Raw genomic sequence first — 13,245 nt, forward strand, 5'->3', positions numbered from 1 at the left:
CTTTACTCCCGAGACCAGGGGCCCTGACCAAAGTATTCATATCAACAACCTACTCGACTGGTAGTCCTAGTAGTATCTCCTAGTATTACTTCAGGTCCCAATGAGCGCCCGACACGGCACGCAGTCTCAATTCCCACAAATCCGACCAGCCACTGGAGCCATTCCTACAATTTCTCCTCTGGGCATAGTAACCATCCTCACGTTCTCATCCAAGTCTCTCCGGCGTCATGGTTTCTTGATGCGAGACTCGTTTCCCGCGCCATGACCCGCCGAGGTGCAGTTTCATGCTGGCGGATGGAGTAGATGCGTCCCTTATGGTATCCCCTAATGCGGAAGAAGAAGCTAGATAAAAGCGCGTCTTCCGGAAAATAATCGAAGCAAGAATCTGCATGTGTGTGCGCAGCGCGGTCCGAACGGACTGCGCACCGTTCCCAGGCTAAGGCCTGCGTCTAGCGCCATCTGGATTCTGGGAGGGAGTTAGTGTTCCAGACATTGCCTCACCCTATCCGGCACTTGATCACTCCACCATGGACGGGCCTCGGAGCACCTACCGAGCGTACACTAGTCTAGTGTTCTTCCAGAGCCCTCCGCGCCCCCTTTGGCCCGCTCTCTGCCTTTTGCCCTTGGCCAGCGGGCCTGGCTGGCTGTCTGGCCTTGCCAATCTACTATCCGCAGCCGCGGGCCCTTCGGATGCTCCAAGCCCTAAAGTTGCCCACCCTGGCCCGTCTCTGGCCTAAATCGGTTTCCCTTCCACCCCCCTTAAATCCCCAGCCCCTCTGATTGCATCATGGCGACTGTGCCGGCGGAGGGCTCTCGACGCCGGCCCGGCAGCATTAAAGTTACGAGTTATGCCGGTGTACTTCTACCTTACCCTACCTGAGGCCCTTAGGGTACCTTAGGGGTATCCTAATGTACCCTACCCTGCCTGAGGGTCCCCTCAGTTACGAGGTCCGGTGACTTCGACGCATTATCCGTCAACCACTCCGTCCCCAGTATTCCTCCAGGATCCACCAAAGGAGCAACTATCGGACGGAGCCCGCACTCAAGCACGGTTTCGAACTGGCTCAATTCCTCCGAGCAGATACAATCGACGAGAACGAATTATCCCTGTAGGGGGCGCACCACAGTGAAGCTTCGTTTCAACGAGTCGGTTCCGAAGCGCACGGTGATTGCGTGGATTCCCAGCGATTCGGACGTGGCTCGAGGCATTCCCTGGTCTTAATTTAATTTGTCTTTTTCTAAAATTTCGGCTGGGATTTTTCCCATTTTATTTCTCTCACTCCAATTTCTTTGTCTGCTAGGATCAGCGCAGTTATCTTTCAACAAGAGAGGAACAAGAAAAGAACAAGAAAAAAAGGCCACAGAGATACAATGCACCCTCCCCCGCCCCTCTTTACTCCACAACTGCAATGCGCGCGCCATCGCTACTGAAGCACGGACTTTGGCCGGGGAAACTCCTCCTCTGCGGCCTACTTCTTCTCCTTCTCCAGATTGGGGACCGACCTTGCTCAGCATGGAGATGCGGACTGGACAGGCGAACCTTTTTTTTTTTTTTTTTTTTTTGCCGAAGATAGGGCTGTCATCATGCTACTGTGCTGGGCCCCGTCCCCCTCCCACCTCTTGGCCGCTCTGCACAGCTGGATAACGGGATTCCATGGGGGAAGAGTAGAACCACGTTGTCCGTGCGGCACACACCCCCTAGACCCAGGCCTTAATCGACACTTCATAACGGCGCGCTTCCCTCGTGGTGGGTATTCGGGTCCGAGAGCCCGTCAAACCCCTCGTTTGTATGGTGTGCTGGTCATAGATCGCATGTGACGATGCGGCATCGGAGAGGTTGGGACAAAACAATGACGGGAATACAAATAACGTCATGCAAGTGAGGTCGTAATCGTACAAAAGGGGGCCCCGAAGGTGCCAAGAGAATGCAGATGGTAGATACACACGCAGGGCATGGTTTCCAGAAAAATATAAAAACAATAACTCATTCCGTGGTATTGGTACCAGGGCCCGAAAACCAGCAAAGTATGTCTAGCGCGCTCACAGCCCCATTAAACGCCAAAAATGAAAAGAGTCAACTCAAACAGCAGAGACAGCAGAGACCAACAAGATGACTCGACAGCCAAAAAAATAGAAAGACACAGGGCCATGGTGCTCCCAACTCCCGACGCTCGGAACACAATCAAAGACCAGGGGCATGTGTAATGCCAATACTTCCGGAGTATCGGCGAATGTAGAAATCCTCCAGGGCACAAAGTTTAAAATGGGTGCCCCCCCTCCGCCCCAAAAGCACACCTAAACAATCCCAGCACACCCGCTAGAAAAAATATTAAAATATAAATATATTAAAAAAAAAAAGGTCGATCAGGGCCACGCTGACGAATAATCGATTCCAAATTGAACGAGCCCATTGTCGGATCGGCAGCGCGGGTCTTGGTGGATTGCTTGAAGAGAGTCGGCTGTGGCCGAATCATAGTTCCTCCTGGTGATTGTTCGTAAATGGAACGGCGGGCCGGGCACAGAAAATGGAGAAGTGGAGGTCAAACGCCCGATTGATAATAAAAAGGCAAATGACGCGAAAAATTGGGTCAACAAAAAAAAATGCTTTTCGTTGGAGTCGTCTTCACGAGTGTTCACTTTTTTTTTTTTTTTTTGAAAAAAATGGTTCATCGTGTGGTGCAGCAGAGGAGGCATTTTCCTACGACCACGATAAATCGGTCGTGTGGACTTTCGGGGCAGTGGCCGTCTTTGCAGCCGTCCAAGGAGGTTCGGATGAAATGGGCGGCGGGGTTCTGGCATCCGCTATAGATATAGTAGTTTTTGAAGTAGTTGCACATTTTGATCCCATCGAGGGTAGGAGCGAGATGGGCGAGAGGGTAAACCGTCAGATCAGGTTACTCATTCCAGAGGAATGAAAAGACGATGGAAGGGCAATGAAGTACCACGGCAGGCCTCGACCGATATTGGACGTAATGGTGGACTTAAGAGGCGTGGCGGCGGAGGGGGAATGTCCGACAGCTGTAAAAAAAAGAAAGAGAACGAAGAATGCGGATGTTAACCACCTCAGGTGGGAAGGCGAGGAAAGAAAAAGGGACTGGGGACACACAGTGTCGTCAATCACAAACGATGTCTGAGACGAAATTTACTCCATAATTCCACATCTGATCTTTGCTGGTAAGAGGCAGTATCTACAGTACGTAGTAAATTCTGCACAGTAGCTTTTTCTGGGCCCCCACCCTCCACCACCCCTGTCAACACACCCCTAAAAGATAACCCTTGTCAATGAGCGGGTCCTGCAGGAAGGAAATCAAAGAAAACGAATCAAAAAAATCAATTCCCAAAAATTGCCTTGAATCTCTGGATGACCGTTGAGAACGGGCACAAAGGCGGAAATTATTCCAAGATTATCAGGGATCAGCCCCTTCCCTGACCATCCCCCTTCCGATGACGAAACCCCATCACTGCCGTATCTTGTCCATCGGGTAGATGGGAGATCGACATCGGTTCCTCGCAGCCGTTGATGCTTCTTCCACCCACACGTGGCGCTAGTCAGGTTGCTTATGCAGGAAACACTACGTCGCCGGGAGCTGTCACCACGGGGAGTTTGTCCGTCGGAGGTTAATTGCACAATCCGCCCTTTGCTCTCTCAGTCCCTATACAATGGGTACAATGGAGACGTCAGACGAGCAGCCGATGCTCGTCTGCCTTGTCCTGTGACAATTCATTGTAACAATGCCCACCGGGGCTGGGCAACCTGGCTGGGGACACGACGCGTTGGGCATTCGGGACAGACAGCAGGCTCCAACCAAACACTAACCGTTATAGACGGAAGCGGAAGATGGAGGGTGGCCCCAAAAAATGGTGGAAAATAAATGAAAAATGAAAACTGGATCTTCGACCTCAGCCTCTGTCCCACCTTGAAACCCTTCCGATGGTGCTAGGTGTTATCCGATGATGGGTCCTATAATAATGGCATCATTGCAACATGGATTAACACTTGGGCCGGCAGGGGAGCCGGGGGAATGGGAAGGAGGAAAAAAAATTAGGAAAAGTACTACGTGGTCAGTTCGAGTCATGGACCACTCAATTAAAAAAAAAAAAAAAAAAAAAAAAGAGCCATTCAAAAGTACCAATGGTACCTGTACTCGGTACGCAGAAAAAATTGATGTTGGCAGGGAGGGGGGACGAGAAACTGCAGACGTTCCAAGTGACAATTAGGGTCGTTCAGGGTAGTAGCGTTGATGGGCGCAGGACTAAATTCGGCCTTCGATCTCTGTGTATGGCAAAGTCTTGTCTGTGCCGCGTCTGCGACTCCACGAATCAAACAAAGTTTGCCAGGTTTGAGCTTTGTTCGGCACTCTCCAGTCTCCAGATCGGAAAGAAAAGTGCTCCATTCTAATTTTCTCCACTGGGGATCCTGTCTTTGAACTCGCTGATGAAGCTCGTGGGATTTTTTCTTCCTTCTTGTCCTTCGCCTTCCTGGGTGGGGTTGGTCACCAGGCCGTTTCTTCGTGGCAGGTCCACTGCGTGACGAAAAAGCCCCCGGCACTCGAAAGGGTTTCGGTGTTCGGATGGGACCCGTCAACCATTGGGGTTGCGTCGTGGAGGTTGGAGCCGAAGTGGATGCTTGTCTAACCAGTGGCTGGGATCTTCAACGTGTCAACTCATGCGCTAGGAAACACACGATGGGCATCGGGATGGGGCATCGAAAGTTCGAGTAAACGAGCCAACACGAGATGGTGCGACATGCCAGTAACGTTTGAGCGCAGGATTATCCACATGCCGAAATCTTCCTGTGAAGGGGACCACAGAAGCCTCGGGGCCCACGAGCAGGTGGTCCCATTGTCTTTGTCTCGAGTGGTGCCGCGGGCTGTTTAGCTCCAATGGCGCGCACCGGGGCACGATACGGGGCGGCGCGATTCTGGTCCCAAGCCCCAAGTTTATCGGATTGTGGAGCCAGCAGAAAAAAAGATAGTCCCAAGTAACTTGCCGGTAGCTCCGCCTCGGGTACCGCCTCAGGTCACACACCTTCGGTCAGAACAAACGGCGCCGAGGTACTGCACTCCCGAGGTAAAGACCACCCCAGTGGGCAGTATTGGCTCTGCATCCGAGTATGTCGACTATGTCGTCGGGGTGCAAAGCGTGCAAAGTCGCAGTGGGATGGTACTCGGTGGGCGGTTGCTGATCGTCCGGGCCGAGCTCGGAGCCGAATCACGTGGCTAGTTGACTCAGCAGCCGGGGAAGGGACTTGCGATGTGAGGCTAAACCCAAAATGGGAACGGAAAAACAGCGCCGGCCGCTGGACGACCCCGTGACCCTTTGCCCCCTCGCTGATTGAGAGTCTGGTTATGCACAACGACCACCAAGTGACCCTGCCTTGGTCACCACGTTCGCTCAAAATACTGACCGCAGAAGTCGGCTCGTTCGGGGAGGAAGAGAGAAACCCATTCCAGGTCGTCCAGTTCGAGCCCCTCGCTCATCGTCACTCGCTCTCCCCACCGTTCCACCCTCCGTCGTTGTGGAGACAGCCGCCCATCCTTTCGCTTTGTGACCGCCCACCACAACGGGAAATCCCACTGTTTGTTGTCGCACCGCTCAACGACATCACCATCAGGCATCATGGGGTTCGGCGACTTCGATTCGATATGCGAAAAGGTGCCGCTGCCTTTGTGCTCCCTCGTGGGCCCGCCGTCGTCCATTTCCGGGTCCACCGGGATCATCTCGAACTGCTATGCGCGGAACATTGAGGTCGCCAATACTATCATCTTCGAAGGTGCCGCCTCGTTCATGCACATCATTGCACTGGCTATGACCGTAATTATGATCCTACATATCAGATCGAAGTTCACTGCTGTCGGTTCGTCTCACCCGGTGGAAAGTTGAATCAAAAGTTTGAAAAGAAAACATCCGCTAACCACTCGGTACTCTATACTTACAGGCCGCAAGGAGATCATCACCTTCTTCTACATCTTCCTAGCTCTCACTATCTGCTCACTCATTATCGACGCAGGCGTTGTTCCTCCGCGATCTGGCCCATTTCCCTACTTCGTGGCAGTTCAAAGCGGTTTGATATCAGCTCTGTGCACCTGTTTGCTGGTCAACGGCTTCGTGGGCTTTCAGCTGTACGAGGATGGCACGGCTCTTTCGGTTTGGCTGATTCGAATCACCTCGGCGATCATGTTTGCTATGACATTCGTGATCTCCCTGCTGACTTTCAAGTCATGGGGTGGACTGGGGCCGGAGAACACGGTCGGACTGTTTGTGGTGCTCTATCTTCTCAATGCTATCTCGGTCGCTGTCTATGTCGTCATGCAACTCCTGCTGGTTGTGAATACTCTGGATGAGCGCTGGCCCCTAGGTCACATCTGCTTTGGCGTGTTGGTCTTCATCATCGGTCAGGTGCTTCTCTATGCCTTTAGTGATACCATCTGCAACAACGTGCAGCACTATCTGGATGGTGTCTTCTTCGCTACCTTCTGCAACCTGCTCGCGGTGATGATGGTCTACAAGGTAAGTCAACGTAACTCCGTGGCGGTGCCTAGGTTCGAGGTACTAATAGAATTACTAGTTCTGGGATTCGATCACCAAGGAGGATTTGGAATTCTCCGTCGGGGTGAAGCCCAACACCTGGGAAGTCAAAGAGCTTCTTCCGGAAGAGGATCGCCGACAGACCGTTTACCACGACAACAACTCGGAATATGCGGGCAGCATGTATCACCAACGGCAATCAACTTACGGCCAACACAATTACTAGTCGTTTCGCGTTCGAGTTCTGTATATGTGACCATTGCTTTGATGATACTCTTGCCTCTTCTCTGTTACATCTAGTTTACTTTTAGGGGGCCTTGGCGCAGCATCAGATGGGCTTCTTTTGCATGTGAAACAGCATGACATGATAAACTCACCATCATGGCCGGTGCTTTCTCAATATCCGAGCGATCGAAATGGGGACAAACCAAATCCCGATCCGGCTGTCGATCTTTCGGCTACGTCTCCTCATTATTAATAGCATTATCAGCGATTCTTCATTGTGTATGTATGTACTTTGTTCAATTCAATAATAGTCGTTTGGACATCAATTCTCTCGGCCGTTGTTTCTAATACTACTACTCGAGCTGATTATCAGAGGGGAGGGGGGGAGGGGGGTCTGCCCCGTCCCTGCGGCTTGAACGCACCCACCCCCCCCTCCCCGGGATCATTTGCGGCAAAAACACCCAGTCTCGAGCCCTCGGGGTTGCTCGTCCATGGCAAGTCGGCCGAGCTGGCCCTCTCAAATCCTGCTGGGAGGTACGTGTCCGCTGCACGGCATTCGTCAACTGAGACATCGCCTATGGCATCGAAAAGCAATCTAGGGTCTATTCTCCATTCGATCGGCGTAACTGCCCTTGACGCAACAATCCGGCATCGCGGCACTGTGAAGGAATCGCGCGCTCGCACGGCTCGAAGGATCGACGCATCCAGAGGCTGAAACAAGTGCAACGATCAAGGCTGCTAAGGTCCACCTTCGTTTTGATGTCCCTGCCCAGTTTGGCTTCCGGGCTTGGTTTCCTCGATGGGAAAGGGGGCGCTGACGCTGGAGCGGGTGAACATGCATGCGGACTGGGGGGAGGGTTGGCAAAGCGCCCCGCCGGCGAGGGTTTTTACTAGATAGTTCTACCGGGGGGTGGTTGACTTTGTGCCGAGTCCTCTCGGGCTGTCATCGGAAGCGAGGACGTGCGGTTGTACTCCGTACATTGCGGTACACGCGGTCGAAAGTCTAAATCGCAAATCGAGCGTGCCGATCAGGGGTTGGCAGCGTGGAGAAGAACCTTCCAATCTTTCCACGGAACATTTTCAAGGTTAGGAAAATCACTAGTGTGGAGAGGGTGGAAAATTTTGCATTTTGCAAACGCTCTTAACGGTCAGGCTGGAAGTATATTCTGTCAATCCTTCACTCGATGACCACAATGTCGCTGTCCGTGGATTCATCACCCGCAGACTGCTGGCCAGTGCCCTGATCCCCATCGACATGCCCCGATCTAGAGCATCGCCAGCCCTCATCAATCATCCCAATGATGGCTTTTCCTGCGTCGCGAACCAGTGTCAGGTAGGCAGGGTTGTCTTTAGCGAGAAACATGGTGACATGGGCCTTGATCTCATCTGAAGCCCGATTGTTGGTGGCTTTGGACCAGTACAGCCCAGGCTGGCGCGTTTGTTCATTCTGCTCGCCATGCTCAACCTCCGGTGGGAGCGTACAGAAGGTTCTGTGATTTGATCGGATGATTTTTTGACTGAATGAGGTCTTACCCGGCTGTGCATTCTGCACAAGTGAGGAGGCACCGTCTCCAAGGCAGGTGAAGAAGTTGACGCATCGAATGTCTCGGTCCCTCTCTACTCTATTCAACCCTTCGAGGCGCTGTCGCAAATCAGATTGCCGCGCAAGACAACCCACGAACTCCAGATGCGACGATACCCAGTTCACGCCCGCGGACAGGTTCTGTCGCTGAGAATACAAGGCTGCCGCACCTCCAGCGGCGACGGCACCGGCGGCACCGGCATACATGGCATACTTTCCCCATCGTTGCCAGGCAGGAGCTGCGGCAGCATCCGCGGTAGGAGGAAGAGTCTTTGCCGTATCAGCTGCGGGGCCTGCGTCGGCAGCATTGGATGCTTTTGCAGATCCAGCGTTCTTCCCGTAGCCAAATATCCCTGCAACTTCATTGAACGCATTGTAAGCGGTGGTGGCATTGCGATATTGCTCTTCAGCTCCATATGAGACCACGCCGGGTGCGATCCCCAGAAATGGGGTGTCGAAGGCAAGTACTCCTTGTATATGAGGAAACATAAAGGTGCCAGGCTCGACGATGGACGGTTCTTCTGGCTCCCCTTTCTCGTCCGTCTTTCGGCGAATGGGTTGCTCATTGGCTAATAGCAGCAGCGCTTCGGCAGCGAGTATGCCTCCCATAGAGTGTCCAATAAGGAAGACATGAACAGATGGGTCAACCGTCGGCGATGGAGTTCCATTTTCGACCTCAATGTCAATCACCGTGTTCTGTAGCCTGCAAAATGTGTAAGACCCAGAACGTTTGATGAAGAGAAAAGCGATACTTACCAATCTCTGAGTCTTGCGACGCATTCCTTGAGATCCCCTTTGGTCTCATACTTTGGGTAAATTGCCAGCTTCACATCGAGACCAGAGACTCTAGATGTGAGAAGCGTGCGAAGGTCTCCAGGAAACCTAGCAAATGTATCATCATCACCCTAACTCCAAATAATTCAATCGTTAGCGATTTCAAGTCATGGTATTCCCACGGCTCTTTCCTCGAATGGAATATGCAAAGAGCATTCAGCATCTGCGGAATGTACATTGGCAGCCGTACCTTGAAACCATGGATGAAAACAAATAGCAGTGTCTTGCGCTCCAGAGGGGGGTTTGCCGCCGGCCATGATGAACCATGAAGCCTGCGAAAGGCACTATTGCCTCAGAGAGCAAGAGGGTGCGCTCTGCTTGATGAGATGCACGGAAGATGGGGAGAAAATTGGATCATGTGAGGAGAGCCGTTCTAATTTGGAAATCACGCCCAGAATGGCTAACTGCTTATCGATAGTAACGTCATGTCGGCACGTGACCCGGGTATATCCCGCTCAAACTATCCTACTGGGGCAAGTATGGCCTTCGAGTCTCAGATGCATTTATATGATGCGCTTTGGCCACAGGAAATTTGTGATAATACTGGTACAAATCAACCAGGGAAGGTTTCCAGAAATTTTATATATGTGTGCTCCTTTAGTAGGACGTGCCTATATAGTGGCATGGCCCTGTCAAACCGGTCCAATCCATGACTTGACAAGGTCTTTCGGGTAACTTTTTGTCGCAGTGTAGGTCATTGTAGGCCATAGACATTGCATCTGATTGAAACCCACGCATTATAAATAGTGTTAAAATCAGGCGAATGATGTTGGTTGTCCTTTTTCTCAATTCTTGCCTTCCAGTGTCCGTAATTCATTCACGTATCGCGCGGTACGTGTGAATCAAAAACCCATTCACAACTTGTGAGACGATGTAGGCGGGCGGAACTAGAAGGTCCAGGAAGGATCGAAGGAGCGGATAACCAACCTTATTCGCCTGGTTTGAACCCCATTGAAAATGGGTTGCGTTCAATCAAAAACAATGCTCATTACCAACATGTTAACACCCATAAAAGTACCAGAGCCCGGAAGCTGTTCCAGCAACAGCTTGGCGAGGAGTGCCGGACGGGTGGTTGAGAATGTGATTGAAACCATGCCCAAATGTGCGACAAATGGTGCTTTCTAGTGGTGGCTGGGGTCGCCAAGCTAGTTAGTGATAAGGGCCCTGAGGAGATGGATTCATATGGGAATAAAGAGATTTTTCAATACCAAGCAGGACGCGGAGAAAAGTGATATTACAGTACACATCTTTGTTGCTGGCCTGTAGTAGATTCGGGCGTTCGATTGCTCCTTGTACTGATCAGCTTCATAACAATTTCATAGTGAATTCTATGGCACAAAATCCGAAAATTAATAAGCACTGGCAAGATGGCCGAGTTGGTCCAAGGCGTCAGGTTAAGGTCTACCTTAACATCAATTTCCTGATCTCCGCAAGGGGGCGTGGGTTCGAATCCCACTCTTGTCATAACTTTTTTTGCCATTTTTTGACCTATTTTCTTGTAATCTCGAGGTGCTCGCTCTCATTCCTATTTTTCATCAATTTGTGTGTGAAAATTCTGATGCGTGGATGCGATCCAAAGCTACAATTGCATTCGTCCCATATTTGAGCACCCGTCGTAGAAGCAGCATGGAAGTACATACTGGTGCAACGTGTGCAATAATATATTTCCATCACTAGACGGTCGAGATCCTAGCAATACTGCAACGGTATAAACGTGACGAAATCGAACAAACACAATGTCCATGCTCCCAATTATGAGGGATTTCTGTCTATAAAAACCGAATCTGAATCTAAATCTATACGAATGAGGCAAGCTGCCAAATATATACAAAAGAGCAACTCACAAATTCCCGGAGCGACCAAGTTTTCGCAGCCGGAGCATGCTGTCCTGTATTGAAGTCGCAATCAGCGTGCCGTCTGGAGCCCAAAGATGACTTTCATGCACAGCTCTGTTCTCTGCCGATTGGGGTGTCCAACCCTCCTGTATAAACCATCTCATAGAGGGGCTGGAGTCCTGGCTAGATGTCTCATCCCAATCAATCATTCTCAATGCCTCGCTATGCTGGTGAATGATGACCGTCAAGGTAAGGCTCGCCATTTCTGCCCAGTGCTTGATACCAAGTGAACGTGGGATCAAAAGGAGAGAGTTCTTATCACTGGAGTACATATGCGCACAAGCATATAGATTATCATACTCCCCGGTCAGGTGCCTCTCTTTAATCTGAGCGAGTGTTGCTTTCGGGTCTTCTTCCGGTAGTCCCTTCAAACGGTACTGGGTCAACTGACGATAGCTCTCGGGTCGCTCTTGGATAGACCGAGTCTTGTTATAGTCCTTCATGTCTATTTTCCGAACATCAAGACCGGGAAACTCGCGCTCAACGATATTCCCTTGTTGGACAGTGTCAATCCACCAGTCCGCATCAACACTAGGGCTGACGGGCTGATCCTCAGGTCGTTTCCCCGCCAGCACCGATTGAAACCTCTCCTGGACAGGGAGAGGTTGATGATGAAATGTTCGCTGATTCTCATCGCGCTTAAACGAGCAGAGGCAAGAGAACATGATTTTACCATCCTGCCGGGCATCAACTGTCCTTGTACAGTACACGAAGCCATCTCGAACATGCCGGACAGTGTATATATACGGGATATCAAGCCGGCCAGCCAGTATAAAAGTACCGGTCATATCCTACGCCCGGAATCAGTTCTACGAGCCTCTCGGATTCCAACCAGAAGGAGTGATACTTACATGAATCACAAAGCCTTTCCCAACAGTCTTCGAAGCCGCGTATGCGGACTGGGCATACACATGTCCTCCGAATGAACGCGTTCCCTCGCCCGGAGGAAAAGGGGCTGCTAACGAGCGGAACCTCTCAAATTTTTCTGGCTCAAGAGTACTCGCGTGGGACTCCGTCGCGTCCTCCAGTCGTTCCAAGCCCATCAACTCCACGAATGACAGCGGGGAAGTTAGCTCATCCGGATCAAGGTCTGACGGTTCGCGCGGGGATGACATGTTGCAAGCTGGACGAAGTACCCAAGTCGGAATTCATTCACGCTTTTGAAGAGTCGCTAGCGACGAAAAAGTATGGACTTTGAAAACATGGGGCAGGAACGGGGAACTGGGGAACCTCGGTATCCGCGGGGGAGTCACGTGGCTACCCCCTTTCCATTGGACAAGTCAGAGGCGAGGCATTATCAAATTCGGAAACTAAGGTTGAGCGGGTGAACGTAGATTGGTATTGTAGTTTGATACAAGTTGCGCCGGTCGTGCTGACAGTGCTGGGTGGTCATGCCCAATTTCCCATGCCATAATGATACAAGAAAGAAAAAAAAACGAAACAATATAATGCTAAAGATCAGCCCCGATTCCCAAAAATATGATGACAACAGCCTAGTCGAATAATTCTTCTTCTTCAGTTCGATGCCGGCGGAAGGGAATCGACGATATTCCGGATTTTGTTCCATTGAACGTGGCCCTCGACATCCTTAATTTCCTCGAGCTTGTCGCCCAGCTTGACGACGGAGAAGTTGATCATACGGGGATCGAGACCGAGGGTGCGGCGGATAGAAGTCTGGACGGGACCGGAGGAGTCGAATCGCATGATGAAATGGTGGCCCTCGCTGTAGCGAGCCTGGTGCTTGGTGGTGACCTTGGGCAGACGGAAGACGCCCCAGTTGGTGTATCCGCGGACGACACCTCCGGAACGGATGACCTGGGCACCGGCATTACGGGCAATTCTGTAAGGCAGCTGAGTTAGATGGCATATTAGGCATATAGGTGGTTTCATCTTGTCACATACTCGCGAACCTCGTTGAGGCTGCCCGGGCGGACCTGTCAGGAGAAGCGCGCACGTCAGTAATCCGTCCCAAGTCACGGTCAATGATTCCGAAAGGGTCGGGAACATACAATAGCAATCAGCTCGTACAACATTTCATCGGCGGGTGGGGTGTGAGGCCCGATATTGACTTGACGAAAGAGTCCAAGCGTGACGACGCAAAATCCAACAATCGAGGTCGGAGCTTATCGCGAAGTCTTGGCACCAACTCTTATCGGCGCAGCAACTCCGCCGGGGAACCAT

At 51.5% G+C, this 13,245-nt stretch overlaps 4 protein-coding genes across 4 annotated transcripts; 1 reads left to right on the forward strand and 3 right to left on the reverse strand.

Moving 5' to 3' along the window:
- Positions 1-5,619: 5,619 nt before the first annotated feature.
- On the forward strand, positions 5,620-6,754 carry N7532_011608 (chitin synthase export chaperone; the record flags this gene model as incomplete). Its single annotated transcript, XM_056624099.1, has 3 exons — positions 5,620-5,857; positions 5,939-6,510; positions 6,569-6,754. The coding sequence occupies 3 exons, from the start codon at positions 5,620-5,622 to the stop codon at positions 6,752-6,754; spliced, it is 996 nt and encodes a 331-aa protein (XP_056469087.1).
- A 1,176-nt stretch (positions 6,755-7,930) lies between these two features.
- N7532_011609 (uncharacterized protein) lies at positions 7,931-9,370 on the reverse strand (the record flags this gene model as incomplete). Its single annotated transcript, XM_056624100.1, has 3 exons — positions 7,931-9,038; positions 9,092-9,217; positions 9,360-9,370. The coding sequence occupies 3 exons, from the start codon at positions 9,368-9,370 to the stop codon at positions 7,931-7,933; spliced, it is 1,245 nt and encodes a 414-aa protein (XP_056469088.1).
- A 1,639-nt stretch (positions 9,371-11,009) lies between these two features.
- On the reverse strand, positions 11,010-12,179 carry N7532_011610 (acyl-CoA thioesterase; the record flags this gene model as incomplete). The annotated part of the gene is made up of 2 exons (XM_056624101.1): positions 11,010-11,855; positions 11,916-12,179. The coding sequence occupies 2 exons, from the start codon at positions 12,177-12,179 to the stop codon at positions 11,010-11,012; spliced, it is 1,110 nt and encodes a 369-aa protein (XP_056469089.1).
- A 400-nt stretch (positions 12,180-12,579) lies between these two features.
- On the reverse strand, positions 12,580-13,097 carry N7532_011611 (mitochondrial 37S ribosomal protein bS6m; the record flags this gene model as incomplete). Its single annotated transcript, XM_056624102.1, has 3 exons — positions 12,580-12,904; positions 12,967-12,998; positions 13,074-13,097. The coding sequence occupies 3 exons, from the start codon at positions 13,095-13,097 to the stop codon at positions 12,580-12,582; spliced, it is 381 nt and encodes a 126-aa protein (XP_056469090.1).
- Positions 13,098-13,245: the final 148 nt, after the last annotated feature.

This window comes from Penicillium argentinense (genome assembly GCF_028826775.1).
Source record: "Penicillium argentinense strain IBT 30761 chromosome Unknown utg000011l_segment0_segment0, whole genome shotgun sequence".
NCBI classification, from domain to species: Eukaryota; Fungi; Ascomycota; class Eurotiomycetes; order Eurotiales; family Aspergillaceae; genus Penicillium; species Penicillium argentinense.